The sequence below is a fragment of the Taudactylus pleione genome, unplaced genomic scaffold (genome assembly GCF_031769625.1).
Source record: "Taudactylus pleione unplaced genomic scaffold, aTauple2 ptg000563l, whole genome shotgun sequence".
Taxonomy (NCBI): domain Eukaryota; kingdom Metazoa; phylum Chordata; class Amphibia; order Anura; family Myobatrachidae; genus Taudactylus; species Taudactylus pleione.
The window spans coordinates 1,520,730-1,542,960 of NW_028284965.1; the positions used below are offsets into that span (position 1 = coordinate 1,520,730).

A 22,231-nucleotide genomic window follows, 5' to 3' on the forward strand; every position below is an offset into this window, starting at 1 on the left:
TATTGAGTTCATAACCTGACAAATTGAAAATACCTTGTTCAGTTAATAATTTCCCTTCCTCATTCTTTTTCCTTTTTCCCCCTCTCTTTCCTCTCCGAATTCTCCTTGTTTCTTTTTGTTTTTGTTTTTGAATTTCTTGCTGGTGTCTCCTATTGAGAATTTTCTCAAGGGGGAGTTTTTTGTTAAATTCAGGGATTCTAGTACATTATATTTATTCAGTGTGGACGCACGCCACTCTCTCAAATTCTCCCTTTTCCCAATTCTTTCCCTTTGTGAAAATGCTGTTTTTTTCTTATAGTTCACACTCTCCCATGTTCCCTCAGTGTTCCTTTGCTTATTCCTATCATTTAAATTTTTTGACCAATTTCTCACTTTATTATGTTTATAATCCATAAGGTCCCTTTTAAATTTAGACACTTTAGTTAATTTTCAAATTTTTTAACTTTAGTTCTTTAAATCCCTTTAATCATCCAACTCTTTAATTGGTTCTATTTTCTCTTTCAACATTTATATATCCTTATCTATCTCTCATAATTTTCTTTTTTCTTTCCAAGACAATAATGGTGCATACACACGATCAGATTTTTTCTTCAGATATGGACGATAACGATTTAAAAATCGTTCAGTCGTTCATATCTGAAGGAAAATCGTTCATATCTGACATGCCTGAACGATGGACGATCAACGATGCGCGTTCCCGTTTGTCAGATAACGATATCTGACATCTGATGGGTTTGCAGTCAGACTTGGACGATTCCATTCATTTTAATGCAGTCAAAAATCGTTCAATCGTTCAAATCGTTCAAATCGTTCAAAACTTTGGTCAAATCGTTCAAATCGTTTAGTCGTTCAGTCGTTCATCTGACAAATCTGACAAGTCTGACAAATCTGACCGTGTGTACGCTCCATAAGTCTCATCAATTCCAAGGAGCAGTTAACCAGAATGCTAAACCATTTTTCTCTGAATTCACTCCTCTCATTCCCAAAGGTTGGATTCTTAAGGACTCTTAATCCTCTGGGGACCCTTCCAGCTTCTAAATAATTCTCAATTGATGTGATCTCCCATCTTAATTTAATTTCTTTCATCAACAATCTCTCATTAAAGATTTTATGACATTCATCTGAGCGTTTAGCTCTATATTCATTATATGACATAATTGCTATATAAAAGAAAAAATCGCTAAAGCAATTCACTTCAATTCAGCATTAAACACACTTTGTAGCATTCAAATAGTTATATAAACATAAATCCACTTGTTATTTTTTATGTGCGCGACCCTTGTTTTATGGGTAATCCAATTTATGGAATAGATAAGAGCTAAGTGTCACCTGGTGGATGTACTTTATAATAGTACTAGTCCGGACTTTAACAAAATGGAGGTTATATTAGTGTATGGAGATCCACAACAAAATGGCATCCATAGATTGAGGACACTTTTGTTTTTCCAAACATTCTATAAGTGTCTCTCTATGTTTAGTTTGTTCAAACTTGAAGTAGTGATTGGTCTAACGGAATCAGATGACCAGATATGCTGGTATATAAACACAGAGAGATTGATGGCCATTCCCCACTGAGGAAGTCCGAATGGACGAAACGCGTCTGGGTATGGCTTGACTAGGACGTGATTGCTGTGACGTCACGGGTTCAGAGAGGAAAGCGGAATAACATCAGAGATGCCAGTGTACACTATATATGAACATGCTCGGCCCCACTGCTGCCACAGCTATCAGTCTCTGATGCAGAGCCACTAAAGCCACCCGAAGGACCAGACTCCAGCATGATTATGCCTCCGATCTCTCGCCTGCCTGCGTGTGCCATGTGCCTGTCTCAGAAGGTCTCTGCAGCATCCATTACATGCTGCAAAGACAGCGTGCCTTTACAGCCTCGCATCCCTCCCCGGACTCGGTGACAGCAGCTGGCTCAATGTGCCGCTGACTGCCAATCCCGAGTGTGTACCGGGGGCCGTACCCCGCCTCCGCCAGGTGGTCTCTGCAGCATCAAAGCTGCAGAGCCCAGCACTGTGCTTCAGGACCCCCACTTTGTGCCCGCCTGCCGCCCGCCCGTGCCGGGCAGAGCCGTCATCAGGGGGTCTGCAGCACATCACACTGATCCCAGAATTGCCTCCAGTGTGCGCATCTTATGTAAATGTTGTTGGGGGTCAGTGAAGCTGCATCCAAGGAACTAACCACTAGCCTCAGCATGCCCAGAAAATGGGGATGACGCGTCCCCGTTTTCTGGGTCATTGCCCCTACCTCTGCATGGGAATAATTCTGCATCTTAGGGGCACTGCAAGCGCCATCGCAGACCCTGATCGGCAAATGCGCAGCACAGATCCTGCTCATGCGCAGATCACCAAACACCGGAGTGGTGTGTAAATCATCGGGTTTGCATACAACTCTAAATAATGCTCACAGATACTTCTACTGAAGGGCGCATTTAAAGATACAACTCAAAATAGGACGCATCGCGAAGGGGCATGCCTAGCTTGCGTCTGCGCACCTTTTCTGTATTACAGATGAATGTTAATGCCCTCTGGGCCAGATCAGCAGACCCGGACGCTAAGCTGCGATCGCACGCTATGGCCTATAGTTGCCCGTCTGCGCATGCGTCTGCGCGAGCAAGTCACTGCGATCGGGAATCGTGCGCTCGCAGTACACAGACTGAGCGCTACTTTGGGTGACAGATAGTGAAGTTTGTGGGTGGTAACAGGGGAAGGTCCTGGAAAACGGGGTAGTGGATGTGCGAACGCAGGCATGTCTGAGCGTCAAAACGGCGTTCTTTGGGTGTGCACAAGTAGCTTAGAAGCGTAATTGTACACGTCACCTGGTTGTATCTCAGCCTGCAGTGATCGCAATGCTTGCGGTGGGGTAAGGTCTACCTCAAGGGCTGCGTGCAACTCCGATGGCTCTCGATGTTACTGATTAATCAGACACTTCCTGGAGATGACATGTGTTAAGAAAGAAAAGTGGGCGTCATTACACCGGCGTGCGATCGCTCTGCCGTCTCTCTCTAAGACATAGAGGGAGTCCTTGCGCCAGACAGTGCGTTCGCGGAATTTGCATACCCGGCCCCTGACGGCTGCAAAACTGCGCTGCATTGCGTCCGGGTCTGAATCACCCCCTCTGTCTCTTCTAGCACAATAGGGCTGCAAGATTAATATACGTGTAAGGGGGTGCTACAAGTCTTATGCACAATGGAAGGTTACACCATGCATTTGTATTTACTTGCAACAGAAGATGCAAAAATATAGGCGCATGTCATAAACATGGGAGGGGTCCTACACTTTCATAAATTGAATTCCCTTTAATTTATACAGTAAAAGTTATTATAACTAACAGATTAATAGAATTATTGTAGCAAAATAAAAATAATAATAATAATAGTAATTATTTCATATCTGTAACGGAACGTAAAAAGGGAAGTTCCATATTAATCCTGTATTTATTTACACAAATTTGAGGTATAATTAAAGCAATTGCTATATTTTATTTTATAAGTACAAGTACAATATTATTTGTATATTTTGCCATTAATGTTCATGTTTAATTATTTGTATTTTTAGCTAAATTTGTGCCCTAGAAATCTTTTTATCACTGTGACCCTAAACTACCTGTTATACTCTGTTACTAAAGCTACACACCCTTGTGCACTCCACTTACCCGCTGCTGTTTTTAATAATAAAAAGACTTGTCTTCCTTTCCAGATATTATACAGTACCAGTACGGTATGCATTCGGGAAGCCGACTGTCATATCCCGGCAAGGGTGAAATGCCGGGCGTCTAGATGTAGACGCCCGCATTTCCCCGACGCCGGGAGACCGGCGCCTAGCATCACTATCGTAGTGATGCCGGGCGCCGCGAGCGGACAGCGGACAGCCGCGGAGGGGGAGGGTTAGGTTTAGGGCTTCCGGGGGGGACTTAGGGGTCAGGCACCCCCCCGGGAGGGTTAGGGTTAGGCTAGGGGAAGGGAGGGTTAGGGTTAGGCACCCCCGGGGGGGACTTAGGGTTAGGCACCCTCCCGGTGGGTTTAGGCAGTGGGGAAGGGAGTGGTTAGGGTTAGGCACTTAGAGGGGGGATTAGGGTTAGGCACTTGGGGGGGAAGTTAGGGTTAGGCACTTGGGGGGGAAGTTAGGGTTAGGCACTTGGGGGGGAAGTTTGGGTTAGGCACTTGGGGGGGAAGTTAGGGTTAGGCACTCCTAAGGAGGGTTAGGGTGGTTAGGTTAGGTTAGTAGATACTCACCTATCCACGATCGGGATTTCCAGCGCTGTCGAGCTTCCGCTGCTTCGAACTCTGCTCATGTCGGGCTGCCGCCATTCCACTAGTACATACTGTATATACACATTACCCCATCATTAGAGAATAATTCACCCCATCTCATTGAACGCTGTGCATTCATCTCATTAATCTACAGTACCAGTTATACCGTGATAGCAACTCGGGCAACTACACTACTATACAGTTATGTACAGTATGTATACTGATTTGCGGCCCGTTCTAAGAGCTTACTGTATGTACTGTATGTGATATTAAAAATATTGCTTGTGCGAACATGCAAATACTGTACAGTGCATGAATGTGATATCCATCCAATTTAACAGTATGGTATTCAGTACAAATTACAACAGTGGAGCACTCGCCACCCAGCGGTTAAGCTCTGTATTACATGCCATAGCGTATCCTTCATTGAAGCAGGGCCGGCTCTAGAGGTGTTCGACCAGTGCGGTCGCACAGGGGCGCCACCCATAGAGGGGCGGCACCCTTCCCCAGCATCCTGATTTCAGCGGGACAAATCGGGAGGTTGGGGACCCCCACCGCCGCAGCTGTGTGGTGGTGCCGGACCCCCGGAGTGTCCCCGGAGTGTGAATGGAAGCAACCATTCACTGACAGGAGAGGGCTGGGGGAAGCCCAGCCAGTGACGGTGTGCTGGGCTTTACCCCTAGCCTGACGTTATTTGGAGGCATGCCATGCGGGCACGCCTCAAAATAATGTCACACAGGGGGTGTGGCCTATGGTAATTAGGCCACGCCCCCAAATTCGGTGCGCGATGTTAGGCCACCTTCTCAAGGGCCAGCACAGGGTGCTCCGGACCCTGTGTTGAAGAATACCACGGTACGCCACAAGTCCAGTCATCACGTAACGTTTCATGGCGCGACACAGAGCCCTGAATGGTGCGCCATGAACAACAAACTAGCTGGGCACATCTGTACTGGACAATTTGCCAGTTTCCAGGCAACTCGGAACAACAAATCATCCAATCCACATTGTGCAGTGTGTACGCACTATTTGCGCATCATTTGTAGCATCTTCAGATTGGCAATTTGAGGAACGACACCATGCTTCTGTATGTGGCGGGGAATAATTTATCGGGCAGTCAAACACCAGATCGTGCAGTGTGTACGGACCGCCCGATATATCATCCAGTCGTTTCTGCCATTGCTAGGTAAACACATCGTCTAGTGCAGTGGTTCTTAAACTCAGTCCTCAGGACCCCACACAGGTCGCATTTTCCAGGTCACCCAGCAGGTGCACAGGTGTATTCATTACTCACTGACACATTTTAAAAGATCCACAGATGGAGATAATTATTTCACTCGTGATTCTGTGAGGAGACCTGGAAAACATGCACTTTTTGGGGTCCTGAGGACCAAGTTTGAGAACCTGTGGTCTAGTACAATGGTTCTCAAACATGGTCCCCAGGACCCCACACAGGTCACAATTTGCAGGTCTCCCAGCAGGTGCACAGGTGTAGTCATTACTCACTGGCACATTTTAAGAGATCCACAGGAGGTTATAAATTATTTCACTTTTGATTATGTGAAGAGACCAGGAAAACATGCACTGTTTTGATATTCTGTGGTCTAGTATGTACCTAGCTTAAGGGCCTGATTCAGAGTTGGAAATAGAGTAAGATAAAGCCAGTAACTGAGCATCTTGGTAACACCATGCTGCGCTGCAGGTGGGGCAGATGTAACGTGTGTAGGCAGAGTTAGATTTAGGAGGGAAGTGTCCAATCATATCTAAATTGCAGTGTAAAAATAAAGCTGTCCAGCATTTGTGGACTACATGTAAAAGCAGCCAGTATTTACCCCGCATGCAAAATAATGTATGTATTTGCAGTCCTTGCATTGAAACATGCCAGGTTTAATTGTCCAGGTTTACAGTTACTGTACTTGCTCCATCTTACTCTATTCCCAAATTAGTGCCTGATTCAGCGCACATTGCTCGCAAGCGGGTCGATGGTCGGCCAGTGCGCACGCGCGGCATGCGTAATGCATGTGCATGAGTCCCAGAGCAAGTGAGAACTTCACTCGCTCCGGGGCTCCCTACAAAACGGAGCGGCTGTCGATGTTGATCGACAGCTCGCCACGTTTTGTAGGTTGGGAGGGGGGGTGGCTGGACAAACGGAGGCGTTCCCGAAGGAATGCCTGCCGTTTGTGGGCGGCCCTACTGACATCATTCGTGATGTCAGTAGTGAGCTTCCTGCTCTATTAGAGCAGGAAGTTCACTCGGGCTTGCGGGAACCGAGACTCTACACCAAGGGTCTCGTTGCAAGCCCGATGGTCGCGATATGCGAGCGGCCTGAAAGCGGATTTTTTAAATAAAAAAAATCCACCCTGATTCAGAGCGAGCACTCGCACATAGCGAGCGCCTCTGAATCAGGCCATAAATCTGGACACACGGTTCCCCTTGCTGATTTCCTAAATATGACCAGTATTATGTTATATTTTTTAAATACAAAAAAACAACAACATTAAACTGTAGTTTTCTATGGCAATCAATCAGATATTAGCTTTCATTAGTGTGGGACTAGAGAGACTAACGATCGCAAATACATTGATTTTCATTGGTCACTTGACTCGATGTCTAACAAATAATATGACTTAGTTGTGTTGGTGCTTTCCTTTAAGAAACTAACCGTATAATTTTTCTGTCTGTGACTAATCTTATCTCTGCTTTATTGTAAGTACCACCTGATAAACCTGCCAAAGATGAAAAAATCATTGGGAATGGAGTTACTTGTAAATCCTGCTATGCCTCCAACACCAAGAGTTGCGAATGTAACATCCAGGTGAACTGCACGAAGGATGAGAATAAATGTATCTTTCGTTATGCAGTTGCAACAGGTGAGGTCTTTTGTGAAGTTCTGATATTCCCAGTAACCTTAATTCTTCCATTTAGTCCATTCCCTTAATTTAGTCTCTCGTCTCCCCTCTACCTGCCCCCTGGATCCCATCCCCTCTCATCTCCCTCATTCCATACCTCCCAACATGACCCTCTCCAGGAGGGACACAATGCTCTGGTCCTGGACTTCCCTGGTTATTTATGATTGGTGGCGGCTCCAGGGGCGGTGCTGCAGCACAGTCCAAAATTCAAATAGGGGAGTCACACCAACTGCCAGTGAGTCCCAGCCAGTGATGTTGGCAGTGTGTGAAATGACAGTTGGTGTGACTCCCCTATTTGAATTTTGAACTGTGCTGCAGCCCCACCTCTTACCAGGGAAGTCCAGGACCAGAGCACTGTGTCCCTCCTGGAGAGGGTCATGTTGGGAGGTATGCTCATTCCCTATCCCCCACTGCCTGCTCCCACCTTGCTCACCTCTTCAAAATGGCGGCGGCCATTTTTCCAGTGTTCTGAGCAGCAGTGACACCCGAAGCGGGACCTCGGACAGGTAAGTTTAAAAAAAATATGGGAGCAGTGTGTGCGGTGCGGGGCCCCCCTGGACCCGGGGGCCCGTGGGCCCCGCACACACTGCACCCATTATAGATACACCACTGCTATCACAGATCTATTAGCCAAACATAATCCAAGATCTACTTCACAATCCCATAGTAGATGCGCTACGTAAAAAACACAATACCACAAATCTATTAGAATCAAATACCACTAAGGACTGTCCACGTACTTCCACAATCCAGTTCTAATCCACCACTCACAAAAAAAAAAACATTTCAAGCTAGTACACTGCCAACCTAAGGGCCTGAATCAGGGCGGATTTAAAAAACAAAAAATCCGCCTCCAGGCCGCTCGCATCAGTGGTGTAACTAGGGTATTTGGAGCCCAGGGCAAATTTGAAAAGGGAGCGCCCCCCCCCCCGCCCGATGCGCGCGCCAAAAAAATGGGCGTGGGCATTTAAAAATGGGGCGTGTCAACATGACACACCCCTTTATTTTCACACTGAACATTCCTATCCATATGCACCTTAACCCCAGTAGTAGCCCTTATACAGTACCCCCAGTATGCAATTGTGGTCCCTCTTATACAGGCCCATAGTAGTGCCCCTTATACAGTATCCCCAGTAGTGGTCCCCCTTATACAGCCCCCAATTAGTTCCCCTTACTCAGTACCCCCAGTAGTGACCCCCCAAATGCAGTGCCCCATGTAGTGTTCCCCCTTATGCAGTGCCCCCAGTAGCAGTCCCCACAATGCAGTTCGCCCAGTAGCGGTATCCCCTTATGCAGTGCCCTTTATATGGTGCCCCCAGTAGTAGTCCCCCCCCCATGCAGTGCCCTTTATATAGTGCCCCCAGCAGTAGTCCCCCCCATGCAGATTTCCCAGTAGTGGTCCCCTTTTGCAGGCACCCAGTAGTGATCCCCCCTATCCAGTGCCCCCTGTAGTGGCCCTTCCTATTATTGCCCCAGTAGTGGTCCCCCCAGTGCAGTGCCCCTAGTAGTAGGCCCCTTTTATAATGCCCCCAGTGGTAGTTCCCCCCCCCCAAGTAGTAGTCCCCAGTAGAGGTTCCCCTTCCCGATTAAGTGCCCCCAGTAGTAGCCCCCCCCCAGTAGAGGTCCTCCCAATAATGGTGCCCCCAGTAGTAGCCACCCCTCCCCCGTTGTGCCCCCACCACCAGTAGAGGTCCCCCCAGTAGTAGCCACCCCCTCCCCCGTTGTGCCCCCAGTAGTGCAGATAGGTTAAAAAATATATATTTGGAAAAAACAATGCCCTTATTTTGCGCTTATGATGTGAAAATAAATGCTGCTCCTCAAGTGGAACCCCTGTTAGTGGGAACAAATAGATCAAAATACACAACAATACTAGAGGTCCCAAATACAAATATTGATATTCCTTTATGGTATATGATGGTTGATACCAAATGGGGAATCCAAAGACAAGTTCTTATAAAGGCAAATGTTCTTATCCGGTTATAGCGTATTCCAATATGATTTGATAGTCGATTTCATAGAGTCCAAAGAGCTTCTAAAAAAGACCCGCTCACCAAAAATCACCAAGAAATGGCCCAAAGGCCCACCATTAGATGTTGTAAAACATATATTTATTTAAAAGTTTTTGTCATTATGACATAAAAATAATTAAAAGCTTTCTTACACGATAAATTTATCCATTAACACAGCAAGGGAAGATGGCAATTGGTATCCTGTTGTCTCCCCTTTTTTTGGGGGGGTAAAGTTCCAAAAACACAGGTATTAACCCTTCTGGTCAATGGATTTAGAACCCAACGCGTTTCGTCCATTAGGACTTTATCAGGGGTATAAACATCCAAATACAGAAAAACGTATATAGTCCAACAGAAAGCTGATATAGCTTGATCCTGCGATCAGAACACATCTCAATTTGACAAATAGCATCTGAGGAGTTGTCCACCCTAGGGACAACATTTCGCCAGCTTTCTGTTGGACTATATACGTTTTTCTGTATTTGGATGTTTATACCCTTGATGAAGTCCTAACGGACGAAACGCGTTGGGTTGTAAATCCATTGACCAGAATGGTTAATACCTGTGTTTTTGGAACTTTACCCCCCAAAAAAAAGGGGAGACAACAGGATATCAATTGCCATCTTCCCTTGCTGTGTTAATGGATAAATTTATCGTGTAAGAAAGCTTTTAATTATTTTTATGTCATAATGACAAAAACTTTTAAATAAATATACGTTTTACAACATCTAATGGTGGGCCTTTGGGCCATTTCTTGGTGATTTTTGGTGAGCGGGTCTTTTCTAGAAGCTCTTTGGACTCTATGAAATCGACTATCAAATCATATTGGAATACGCTATAATCGGATAAGAACATTTGCCTTTATAACAACTTGTCTTTGGATTCCCCATTTGGTATCAACCATCATATACCATAAAGGAATATCAATATTTGTATTTGCGTCCTCTAGTATTGTTGTGTATTTTAAAAAAAATATATATATAAAAATATACTTACCTGAATCCACGCTGCTGCTGCTCCGGTCCGCGACGCCGCTTCCGCCCGGGCTGGCACGCTCAGCATTATGGGACAGTCGTCATGATGTCATGACGTCTGTCCCATTACCCACTGCAGGAGCCAGACGGAAGCCCGGCTCTTGCAGTGGGTGCTGCAGCAGTTAATGAGAGTCTATCTGTCTCTCATTGGCTGCTGTTTAACACACGCATCGCCGCCAGCGCTGGCGGCGATGCGTGTGTTATGCACAGCCTGAGCCCGCCTCCTAACGCTATTGGGCAAGCACTCAGGGGGAGGGAACGGGCTCAGCTGTGCACCACAGAACCGGCGCTGGAAGCCTAGCGGGGTGGTGCAATCAGTGTGATCGCTCCCCCCTACAGCCATAGGAGACTGTTACGGCTGCTGCAGCAGCCGCGAGCAGTCTCGCACGGCAGCCCAGCACAAGCTGTGTGCTGAGCTGCTGTGAGGGAGGGGGAGGGGGCGACGCCAGACCCGGGCCCCTCTAGCAAGCCCGGACAAACTGTAGAATGCTCCCCCCCCCTCTCGGCGCCCTAGTCTGAATGTGCAAGGGCTGAGACTCCCGCTTTGAGCATCTTTAGACACTGAAATACCGCTTGGTGCGTCTATGGACACAAATCCATCAGTCGCCCCATGCCAGGTGCAGGTTCTCCGTCAGTGTATGCTCTCCAATATGATCGATTAAGCGCCTGAGCTCGCAACCACTTCTGCAACACGTCCGCCACTCTACCGTAACACACCCAAAAATGGTATGTCTCTATGTATCTATTCAGCCACCTCCCAGTCATCGACTAGGAACGCCCAATACATTTCCAACGATTCCTGAGACCGTGCGTGGTACTGTGACTCTGTACACAATCACCAGGGGACGGATGTGCAGTATGACTTTTTAGCGATGTTAGACGCATGCGCAGTTGAAAAACATTGACCATTTGCATGAGTTTGTATCTCAGAATCAGGGGCCTGATTCAGCAAGGAAAGCAATTGCAAAGCTGCACGCACGCTATAGATATATGATGTATGCACGCAGGCTATAGATATATGATATATACACGCAGGCTATAGATATATGATGTATACATGCAGGCTATAGATATAGGATGTATGCAGGCTATAGATATATGATGTATACATGCAGGCTATAGATATAGGCTGTATGCAGGCTATAGATATATGATGTGTGCACGCAGGCTATAGATATATGATGTATACACGCAGGCTATAGATATGATGTATACACGCAGGCTATAGATATATGATTTATACATGCAGGATATAGATATATGATGTATACACGCAGGCTATAGATATATGATTTACACACGCAGGCTATAGATATATGATGTATGCACGCAGGCTATAGATATATAATGTACATTATGCACGCAGGATATGATGTATGCATGCAGGCTATAGATATATGATGTATGCGATCCTTGCAATAATGCAAATGCAGCAGGAGGTATATGACACTCTCTGCTGCATTTTGCAATCCCAGCACTGCAACGGAGGTCGCAGGCTGGGATCACCATCGGGACCATTGGTGGTCGATGGTCATGATGGTGGATGGCGCCAAGGCTCCGGTCAGCTAAGTAAGCCTCAGCTTACTCAGGCTGGTCGGCTTGTGAGCCCAGTACACTGCATTGATAAACGCAGATCCTGGGCTGGCCACTCCCAGAAAATAGGACGGACATGCCCCTGTTTCCGTGAATGCTGGCCGCCCCTGCACCGGCTCTTACATGCTTCTGCCTGTCAATCATGTAGAGGCAAGGGTCTGAGGGCCTGATTCAGAGCCGCTCGTAAGCGGCCGCTCGTTCGCTCTGAGCGATGTTCGCATAACTGCGCATGCGTATGGGTCGTAATGCGCATGCGCAAACCAGTCATTGCGGTCGGAAATCGTGCGCTCGCAAAACAGCGAGGGGCTGTTAATTTGATAGACAGAATGTACCGTTTGTGGGTGGTAACAGGGGAAGGTGCTTGAAAACGGGGGAGTGGAGATCCGAACGCAGTTGTGCCTAACGGTCAAAAGGGCGTTTAATGGGAGTGCATAATTAGTATAGGAGCGTCATCGACCACGTCACTTGGTTGTCTTTTAGCCTGAACTGCTCGCAGTGATAGCCGTAAGAAAAACCTACCACAAGCACTGCGAGCAGTTCAGATGCCTTTTGATGTACCCGATTAATCTAATAAATACCGGAGATGACGTGTGATGCGAACGGCAAAGGGACGTCTTTACAAAATAGCGCATTTTTCGTTTGCTCGCTCAGACATAGAGGCGTCAACAAACCGCAAAGAGCGAGCGCTCAATTTAAATAGCCGGCCCCTTTTTTGGAACGACCGTCCCCAAATAGCGTCCGGCTCTGAATCTGGCCCTGAGTGCGACTACGCAGGACCCATTCTGCACACTCGCAGAATGGGTGCTGCACACGCACAGATTCCTGATAATCGTGAATCTGCGATCAGCAGTGCACTTATGTCTACTGCTATATCAAGCACCACGTCCTAAGTGTAATTAAAAAGATTTTTCCTTTATACTGCTCGGAAAATAAAACTTTCTCATGAGAGCTGCAATTCGCTAATGAATTGTTATTCTCTTTACAGAACCGCTGTACTATGCTATGGCTATGCGGGGCTGCACCACAGAGGACATGTGCTCAATGAGGAATGACACTGCTTCATTCAAAAGCCTTACATTTAATTTTACGTGTACAGATGAAAGTGACGGGATCCACAGTAGGTTATTACCGTGGGTTCTTACTACAAGTCTCGTTTCTACATTCCAGCTGCATTTGGTTTATTAAATGTAAAACTATTCCATATAAACTATTGTTTAAGCTTTCTATGTATAGTTTGAAGATGTGAATGCCAAATAAAACTGGAATTAATTTTTTGGGAAATATAATACTCTATTAAAGCATTAAAGCACAAATGCGTGATTCTTGTCAAGGTCCCACAAACCTGATCTCTCTATCACTGTTGATAACTCGACATTCCACCCTGCCCCACAAGCTCACTGCCTAGGTGTCATCCTTGACTCTAAACTGTCCTTTGTTCCCCACATTCAGGACCTCATTCAGAGTCGGTCGTTGCGGCCGCTCGGTCGTATACCACCGATGTTCGCTGAACTGCGCATGCGTAAAATTTGCAATGCGTGTGCGCAAACTAGCTATTACGACCAGAAATTGCTCTCTCCTTGAACACAGCCAGGTCGTTAGTTTGAGTGACAGGATGAGGCGTTTGTGGGTGGTAACAGGGGAAGGTGCTTGTGAACGGGGGAGTGGAGATCCGAACGCAGGCGTGCCTGACTATGCAAACGGCGTTTTATGGGAGTGCATAATTAACTAAGTAGTGTCATGGCACATGTGACATGGGAGGTTTTTACACTGACTTGATCGTAGTGCTTAAGAGAGTGTATGGTCAACCTTAAGCTCTACGAGCTACGATGGTTCCCGATGGTCTCGATTAATCCTTATATGCCCAGAGATGACGTGTAATGCGAACGAGAAGGGGGCGTATTTTTAGTCTTACGGCCGCATCCTCCCCTCGCTCGTCCAGCTAACGATCCCATCTTAACGATGCAACTTGCCAGCGCTTCATTTGCATATCCGAACCCTTTTACCTTACGACCGTGCAGCCTCAACGACCGACTCTGAATGAGGTCCTCAATCTGTCTCAAAATCCTGTTACATACATCTGAAAAACATATCCAAAATTCGACCATATCTCACACAAGACACTGCAAAAACTCTAAACCATGCACTCATTATTTCCCTATTGACTATTGCAATAGTCTCCTTACTGGTCTTCCTAAAAACAGGCTCTCGCCATTACAATCCATTATGAATGCAGCTGCAAGGCTGATCTTCCTTGCCAAACTTTCATAGTCTGCTGCTCCACTCTGTCAGTCCCTACATTGGTTGCCAGTTTTCTACCGTATTCAATACAAAATACTTTTACTTACACATAAGGCTATTAACCAAACCACGCCAACATACATCTCTTCACTCATCTCAAAATATCTCTCAACCTCACCTCTCCGCTCAGCACTGGATCTGCGTCTCTCATCCCCACGCATTATTTGCTCCCATTCACGGTCACAGGACATTTTTTTTCGGGCTGCACCCAGTCTGTGGAATGCTCAACTACACACAATAAGACTTTCCTCTAGTCTCCAAACCTTCAAGCATTCCCTGAAAACTCACCTCTTCAGGCAAGCTTATCAGATTCCAGAACTGCCCAAATAACCATCATAGCTTTCATATTTAAGTACATCCCCTTCACAGTCCACACACAACCTCACACATTGTCTTTCTCTCACATCCTCCTGACATATGGCCGACATTCCAGTGTGACTGGATCATGCAGCCCAAAAAACTCTGCAATCTGGCTGGACCAATATGCAATATATAGCATCTGTCCTTGTGTATTAATGCCTATTTACCTACAGATTGTAAACTTGCGAGCAGGGCCTTCCTATCTATATATATGTATATGTCTGTTATTACCCAGTTTTGTTCTAGTAATGTTTCCAATTGTAAAGCGCAATGGAATATGCTGCGCTATATAAGAAACTGTAAATAAATAAAATGCTTATATTTGTTTCAAAATGTTTCTGATACTGGTTCCTTGATAAAAGATCTTGCATTCAAAAATGTGCTATCGATTCTCAATCTTTAGATAGAGTAAGAAAAATTTGCTAAATTTGCTCCCCGGTGCCTAACCCTAACCCTTCCCCTAATGCTTAAACCTAACCCTGCTACCTAACGCTAAGCTCCCCCTACACCCCTATACTTACCCTTCGGGATGACGATGGTTGGGATACTGGTGCCGGGATCCTGACCTGTCTGGATTTCGGCGCCCAGGTATTTAGACCGTAGGCATCCCACACACTGTGATGCCGACTACATCCCCCTCTTACATCCCCTTTAATAAATCTACTTGATTATTCTACTTAAGAAAGCTGTCACATTATGTCATTTTCCTGTATGTATGGGCTTGCCTATCTGCTAGAACCTGAGATGTATGAGCTTGTGGAGTCATTGCCAAATGAGAAAGAAGATCCACTGGGGCTGATGTCTCAGCTGAAAGGTACCATCTAAACCTAATTTATCTGGGCCCACATCTAAAAAAAAAATATTATATATCTATATATATATATATATATATATATAAACAACACAGGACCGGCACTCATTAAAAATATAAGCAGCTTTGCCGGGTGCCCCCACAATATAGCGACATACAGACCAGGAGGTGCGGCACTCACGGACCCATATGAGGTCTGTGAGTGCCGCACCTCCTGGTCTGTATATATATATATATAATGCAGCAAAGAAAGTGTCACTCTTTGGGCTTATCAATAAGGCAATACATTGAGGTCTCAAGGTCAATGTTTCGAGTTTAATCCAAACTCGTCATCAGGACATAATAAATATATATGGTATACATGAAGCAGTTCTATGTTGTCGGGGATTTGCAGTTCGTTTTGAAATGTGATTTGCCGTTTGATTTGTACATGAACATGTCAAATCGAACAACAAATCACTTTCACAAATCGACTTAAATCGAATTTGATTTGCAAATAAAAACACCAAATCGAATAATAGTAAATCTGGCAAAATCACTGGTTTTTCTACATTCGATTTGAGAAGAGCTAAATCACTCTTCAAATCGACCAGCAAATCGACCTTTGGTAAATTTACCCCTATGTATGTCCCAGGTTTCTATCCTAGGTATAGTGTGCAGCCTTGATTGACAGACCACCTGACCTGTGAGAGACTAATAAAGATGTGTCCATCTTTCTAGTCACTCTCTCACTGCCTGGGGAGCAAGCTCCTGGCTTGCTAAAATACATCATTACTACTTAATAATGGTGCTGTCCTATTCTGTTGTTTATTTGAGTTGGACAGTAGGTCCTTTCACCAGTAGAGAGGAAAGCATTTTGTATTAGATAGATAGGTTAAGATTTATGTTTATGTTTTAATTTTGCTGCAAATAAAAATAGCCATGGGCTATTTGTACAAAACACCCTGGACTTGTGAGGTGTGAATTGGCTGCTGTGTAAAGAACACTAACATACACCCCAGGCAATGGCACTAATCTTGCTGTTATATATATTGTGGCAAAGAGGGTACTTGCCAGGTTCTGATGTCGAGAACAGGACACCCTAGGATAATGGCAGACAGGTTTATCCCTGCGTCAGGCGCAGCTGGCCTGACAGGCGCCACAAAGCTGTCCGCCGCAAGGGGGCGCAGGGGCCTGCCCCTCCTAGTACCTTCCTATCTATAGGTGCTGTTTGAAACCCCCCTAGTCAGTTTTCCCGCCGCCTGCGTGGAGTGCAGTAGTGACCTTCCTGGCCTCTCAGGCTCATTGCGCCCGAACTCGTCCGACTTTTGAAGGTACGTATTTCTTTGTATTTTCTCACAATTTTGTGTATTTTGCTCATTTTATGGATGAAAATTACAAAGGTTGTGGGTATTTTGCGGGAATATGTAGGTTTGTCCAGGGTGGCCTCTTAGGCACACTGGCGCTCTTAAAATTTAGTATTTTTTGTTTTACTTGCTATAAGGTTAATAAACATGGTTTTGTGAATCAGATTTCTATATATTCTCTCTTTGTACATCCTAATGAAGGTCACTGATCACTTTAAGAACGTTAGAATTGAGTTAATTAGGTGCTAATGATGATTTTATAACAGGCGCCTGTTGGGTACACTGTGCCCGAACCTGGGAGTCCAAAGCTGCGCCTGAAGCAGGGTTAAGGATCCTGCTGTCTCCTATAGGAAAGGTTTTACACACAGCTGCATTACATGGGTGTGATTGCTCTGGAATGTATGAAGGATTAAAGGATTGTGGGATCCAGTGAACGCACTTTCGATGCTGAATAGCAGCCGGATGTTAGCTAGGGCTGGTGGGGCATAGCTAGTGTCAGGAAGTCATCTCATACAAGTGTGCTGTAGCAACATTTGTGATGAGTTAAAAAGCCATCTGACAACACCGACCAGTGTGAAGAGTAATTTCTTTGCACGTCAGAAATGTGCAGGTTCAGAGTCCTGGAATGCAAACTAACCCGAACTTAAGGGTTACGAGTTGTCCTGCCAACTTCAGATCCCCAAAAAAGGCAAAATGTAATCTTCCCGGTGCACAGTCTTGCATATTTTGTATTGAATGTAAAAGTCCCTCCCTTGTGATCACGTGCTGTGCTCAGGCACTGTGTTAAAAATGTGATTAGGCTGCAATTATTTGGAGCACTGTGAGGCATTTTGTTGTGTGTTCAGGTACTGTGTCAAAAAATACTAAAATTAAACTGTTGTGTGTTCAGGCACTGTATTAACAAAAACATTAGAGTGCCATTACTAGGAGTGCTGTGAGGCACTGTGTTGTGTGTTCGAGAGATGTGCAAGTTCGGATTTTCCCGCCAAGTTCAGATTTTTCCCGCCAAATTTCAGGTTTTGGAAATAGGCAAAACGGCATCTTTCATGGACAAACATCATCTTTCATGGACAAAAGTCCATGAAAGATGATGTTTGGCCATGAAAGATTATGTTTTACCTCTTTCTGAGACCTGAAATTTAGGCCCGTATTCAATTTGAGGCGAAAAGTCCGGATCTGCGATACTTTTTCACAGATGACGTCCTTTTCGCCTGTTTTACTTTTACCCCGTATTCAATTTGAAAGACTTTCCGCCTAGGCGGAAAGTCAAAGCAATGTAATCGGCGAAAAAGTTTCGCCTATGAATAGCAGGCGGAAAAAAGTGCAGAATTGGGGTTTTGGGGTGCAACGTTGCGGGAACCCCCCTGCAGCCTTCAGACAGTCCCCTAAAGATCAACTGTGTCAAAAAATAAAAAAAACTTATGCACACCCCAAAAAATTACTTTTAATTTTGGGGGCGAAAAAAAAATATGTTGGGGGACAAAGTTAAAAACTAGCGAAACAGTCTCCAGGGGGGTCCCCAAGTATGCCCCAGGTGTTTTTTTGATTGCAGGGGCTTGCGGAAGGTGGATTTTTCATGATTTTTTCAACTTCACTTTAGTAACTTTTAAATATGCTGACCCCCATTTTCAAGTACCCCAAATTTGCTGGGAATAGTTATTTTCTGCAAAAAATACTCCTGAATACTATTCTGCACCACTTATAGAAAAACGCTATTTAGCAGCTATTGAGCCCGTTTAAAAACCCCAAATACCTTCAGCAAGCCAAATCGGTATGTACCATAGTTAGCCCCAATGTCAGAGCATCTTTTGGGGGGTGTCAGACTGATTTCCCCAAATCTGACAGTACTTTCTGCCTGTTCAAGTTTCGCCGGGTCCCATTTTCGCATACTTTCAAACTGAATACGGGGTAAAGCGGGCACGCGCGCGATACTTTTCCACCTACAAAACAGGCGAAGTAGGCGGAAAGTCCGGCCACAAAAAAGTATCGCGGCTCGGCTCAAATTGAATACGGCTCTTAGTGAGAAAAGTCAGAACTTGGCGGGAAAATCCGAACCGATCCGAGCCTGCACATTTATAGTGTGTTCAGGCACTGTGTTGTGTGTTCAGGCACTGTGTTAAAAAATGACATAAAGGAGGGTGGGAGGTCCCAAGGACAATACCATTGTGCACCACTTTTCTTTTCATTATGGGCTGTATTTTGCGGAGGGCATTGATGATAGTCTTTTGTCAATTGCAAGGCCGTTTGAATTGTATTGTCCTGACTTCTGAGGCCTGTGATTTGCTGCATGGATCAGTTTGTAATTGCAGAATGAAAACTCACATTTGGATGCTTTTGGTTTAATAATTTGCTCCACTTGTGGATACTAGTACTGTCAAATTTCATTAATTATATTTAAAATGAATCAATCCTTTACCTGCCTTCAACTACATACTCCACCTCCATTTCCCTGTACTGCCGTCGGACCTCTGATATAGTTATTGTTTAATGAAAACATTCTTTCTATGGCCGCTAATACTGCAAGAGGCGTCTTATGTAAATAGACGCCTCCAGCCGCCTTCTGTGATCCGCTGCTGTGTGAACTCTCAGGTATTGTATTACAGCAGTCACTACTGCAACACCTATTCTGTTATTCTGTATATTTACAACATACTGTATATTCTAAAAATAAATATATTTATACTACACAGAAAACCAAAACATCCTTCCACTAGGCTGTACATATCAGCCTGAACCTAGTATTGCGTGGCAAAGAAATTAAATGACACCATGCCCATTTCATCACAATAAAATGTACAGTTTGTTTAATCTCAGCTGTAATTATATACAATGCATGACTTGCCTTTTTCTGTGACCAGGACACCTGCATATGATATACTGGACCTCATTCAGAGTCGGTCGTTGCGGCCGCTCGGTCGTACACCACCGATGTTCGCTAAACTGCGCATGCGTAAAATTCGCAATGCGCGTGCGCAAACTAGCTATTACGATCAGAAATTGCTCTCTCCTTGAACACAGCCAGGTTGTTAGTTTGAGTGACAGGATGAGGCGTTTGTGGGTGGTAACAGGGGAAGGTGCTTGTGAACGGGGGAGTGGAGAGCCGAACGCAGGCGTGCCTGACTATGCAAACAGCGTTTATGGGAGTGCATAATTAACTAAGTAGTGTCATGGCAAGAGAGGGTATGGTCAACCTTAAGCTCTACGACCAGCTCCGATGGTTCCCGATGGTCTCGATTAATCCTTATATGCCCGGAGATGACATGTAATGCGAACGAGAAGGGGGCGTATTTTTAGTCTTACGGCCGCATCCTCCACTCACTCGTCCAGCTAACGATCCCAACTTGCGAGCGCTTCATTTGCATATCCGGCCCCTTTTACCTTACGACCGAGCGGCCGCAACGACCGACTCTAAATGAGGTCCACAGTACCCAGGACTTACTGTGCTTGGAAATAAGAAATAAATCTGAATGTATTTTTTGTATCAAAATATTTAATAAATGACCCAAAAAATATGTGACACTTACAGAATACACTTGGAATTCCTGTACCTGTCCTTACAAGGGTCAGGGGCGTATCTATAATGGGTGCAGGGTGTGCGTTGCACACAGGCCCCAGGGTCCAGGGGGGCCCCGCACCGCACACCCTGCACCCATAGTATTACTTACCACTCCAGAGTCCCACATCGGAGCGGGGGTCCGGCGCTGTAAAAATGACTGGAAAATGGCCACCGCTGCCATTTTCTCATCGTTTGCGTATGCGCAGTACATTTTCCCGGTGACCAGCGCATACTCTATAGACTCTGGGTGCATTCTAGTGCCCAGAGTCTATAACTCCGGCGCTGGCCGCGCACAGCTCAGTCCGCTGAAAGCCGCCGGACAGAGAGGAGGGGGCCCATGTCGGAGACTGCAAACGGGCCCCCTCCTCTCTAGAAACGCCCCTGACAAGGGACCTTATTGCTAATAGCAGTTGCCTCTGGTGTCTGAGTCCATGGCTCCTATATAACTTCTTTATCTCCTCCTCTTTTATAAATATCACCCCTCGTTTGTCAGGTTTTCTCCCAAATACTCAACTCATTTATTTTCTTCTCATAACTCCCCATCACCTGATGGGTGCCCTTTTCCTGACAGTACAGGGTAAACCGACAATATAATACCTTGAAATAACGACACTAAGACTTGCATAAGGGGAAAGGAAGGTCAACTTTATTTATTTAAATGTTTTCAAATTTATTTAAATTGAAGCTAATAAACTACTTTAACTATAAATTGAACTGTAATTGAATTAACTAATAAGAAAGAAAAGAGACAGACACAGTATGGTGGTGCAGAACGTACAGCCCTACAATGCAATATCACCAACTGAATACTCACACCACTCTTCCAAATGGAAGGTCATCCGCCAGCCCATTATCCTGCCTAATGTCGCGCATCCACTAGTAGATACCGGCACAACGGTACGATTAGGACATCGTAATCGTACCGTCGTTTCCCTAGGGGCCAATCTGTCGTTATCGGCAGATTGACCAGCATGATCGGGCGATGATTGATGTCGGAAACGACCAGCGGGAGCGCGCATCGCTGGTCGTTTCAGACATTTACATCCCCAATGTGTGCCCGATCACTGAACGATTGCACGTTTACGATGTCGTAATCGTGCAATCACTCTGTGTAATTGGGTAGTGGATACCCGGCTTAAGGTATTCACCTCCCGCCCAATAACACAACGTGAGGTCCACCGAGTAACTCCTGTGTCAGAATTCAGCCTAGGATCGGCCATCTCTTACCTCTGCGCCGGCTTCCCCTGACTTCTTGGGCAGTCAGACGTCTGGTGCGGCAGCGGGTGATGCACTGAGTATTCCGCCTTAGGCGCTTGCGGACTTCCATATTCGGCCTTGAGTCTCGGGGATCGGAGTCCCCATCATGGACGCCGCCATGACAGTTCCTCTCATGTGACAGTATCTACAACCAATGGTAGCATGGTCTCAGTCTGCTGACGCTGTGCTCCTATCAACTGCTACCCCTGGGTATATATCCACCTCCAGAAGTCCAGGAAGTTGCCTGAACAACGTTTGTCGCTTCTAGTGTAACTAGTTGAGTCCTCGTTCCAGGTTCCCTTGCTTCTTACATCACTTTCCAGTGTCTCTTTAGAGCTACAGTGTGATCAACATCTCTGCCTGTGTTTGTAATTGCCATTATCATCATGAGCAGCAGTGCGACTAACATCTCTGCCTGTATACCATTGGTCAGTGTCACTTGGAGCTGCAGTGCGATCAACATCTCTGCCTGTGTGCTAATAACCAGTATCACCTCGAGCAACCGTGCAGCTACATCTCTGCCTGTGTGCTAATAACCAGTATCACCTCGAGCAACCATGCAGCTACATCTCTGCCTGTGTGCTAATAACCAGTATCACCTCGAGCAACCGTGCAGCTACATCTCTGCCTGTGTGCTAATAACCAGTATCACCTCGAGCAACCGTGCAGCTACATCTCTGCCTGTGTGCTGATAACCAGTATCACCTCGAGCAACCGTGCAGCTACATCTCTGCCTGTGTGCTAATAACCAGTATCACCTCGAGCAACCGTGCAGCTACATCTCTGCCTGTGTGCTAATAACC

At 45.7% G+C, this 22,231-nt stretch overlaps 1 protein-coding gene across 1 annotated transcript in view; it reads left to right on the top strand.

The window, feature by feature from the left end:
• Positions 1-14,721, top strand: part of LOC148481776 (phospholipase A2 inhibitor gamma subunit B-like) — a 32,994-nt gene extending 18,273 nt beyond the window's left edge. Inside the window, exons 4-5 of the mRNA XM_088453029.1 lie at positions 6,967-7,125; positions 12,786-14,721. Of these exons, the coding sequence (XP_088309155.1) occupies positions 6,967-7,125; positions 12,786-12,985 (359 nt within the window). The 3' untranslated portion in view covers positions 12,986-14,721. The remainder of the gene's footprint in view (positions 1-6,966; positions 7,126-12,785) is intronic.
• The last annotated feature ends 7,510 nt before the right edge of the window (positions 14,722-22,231 follow it).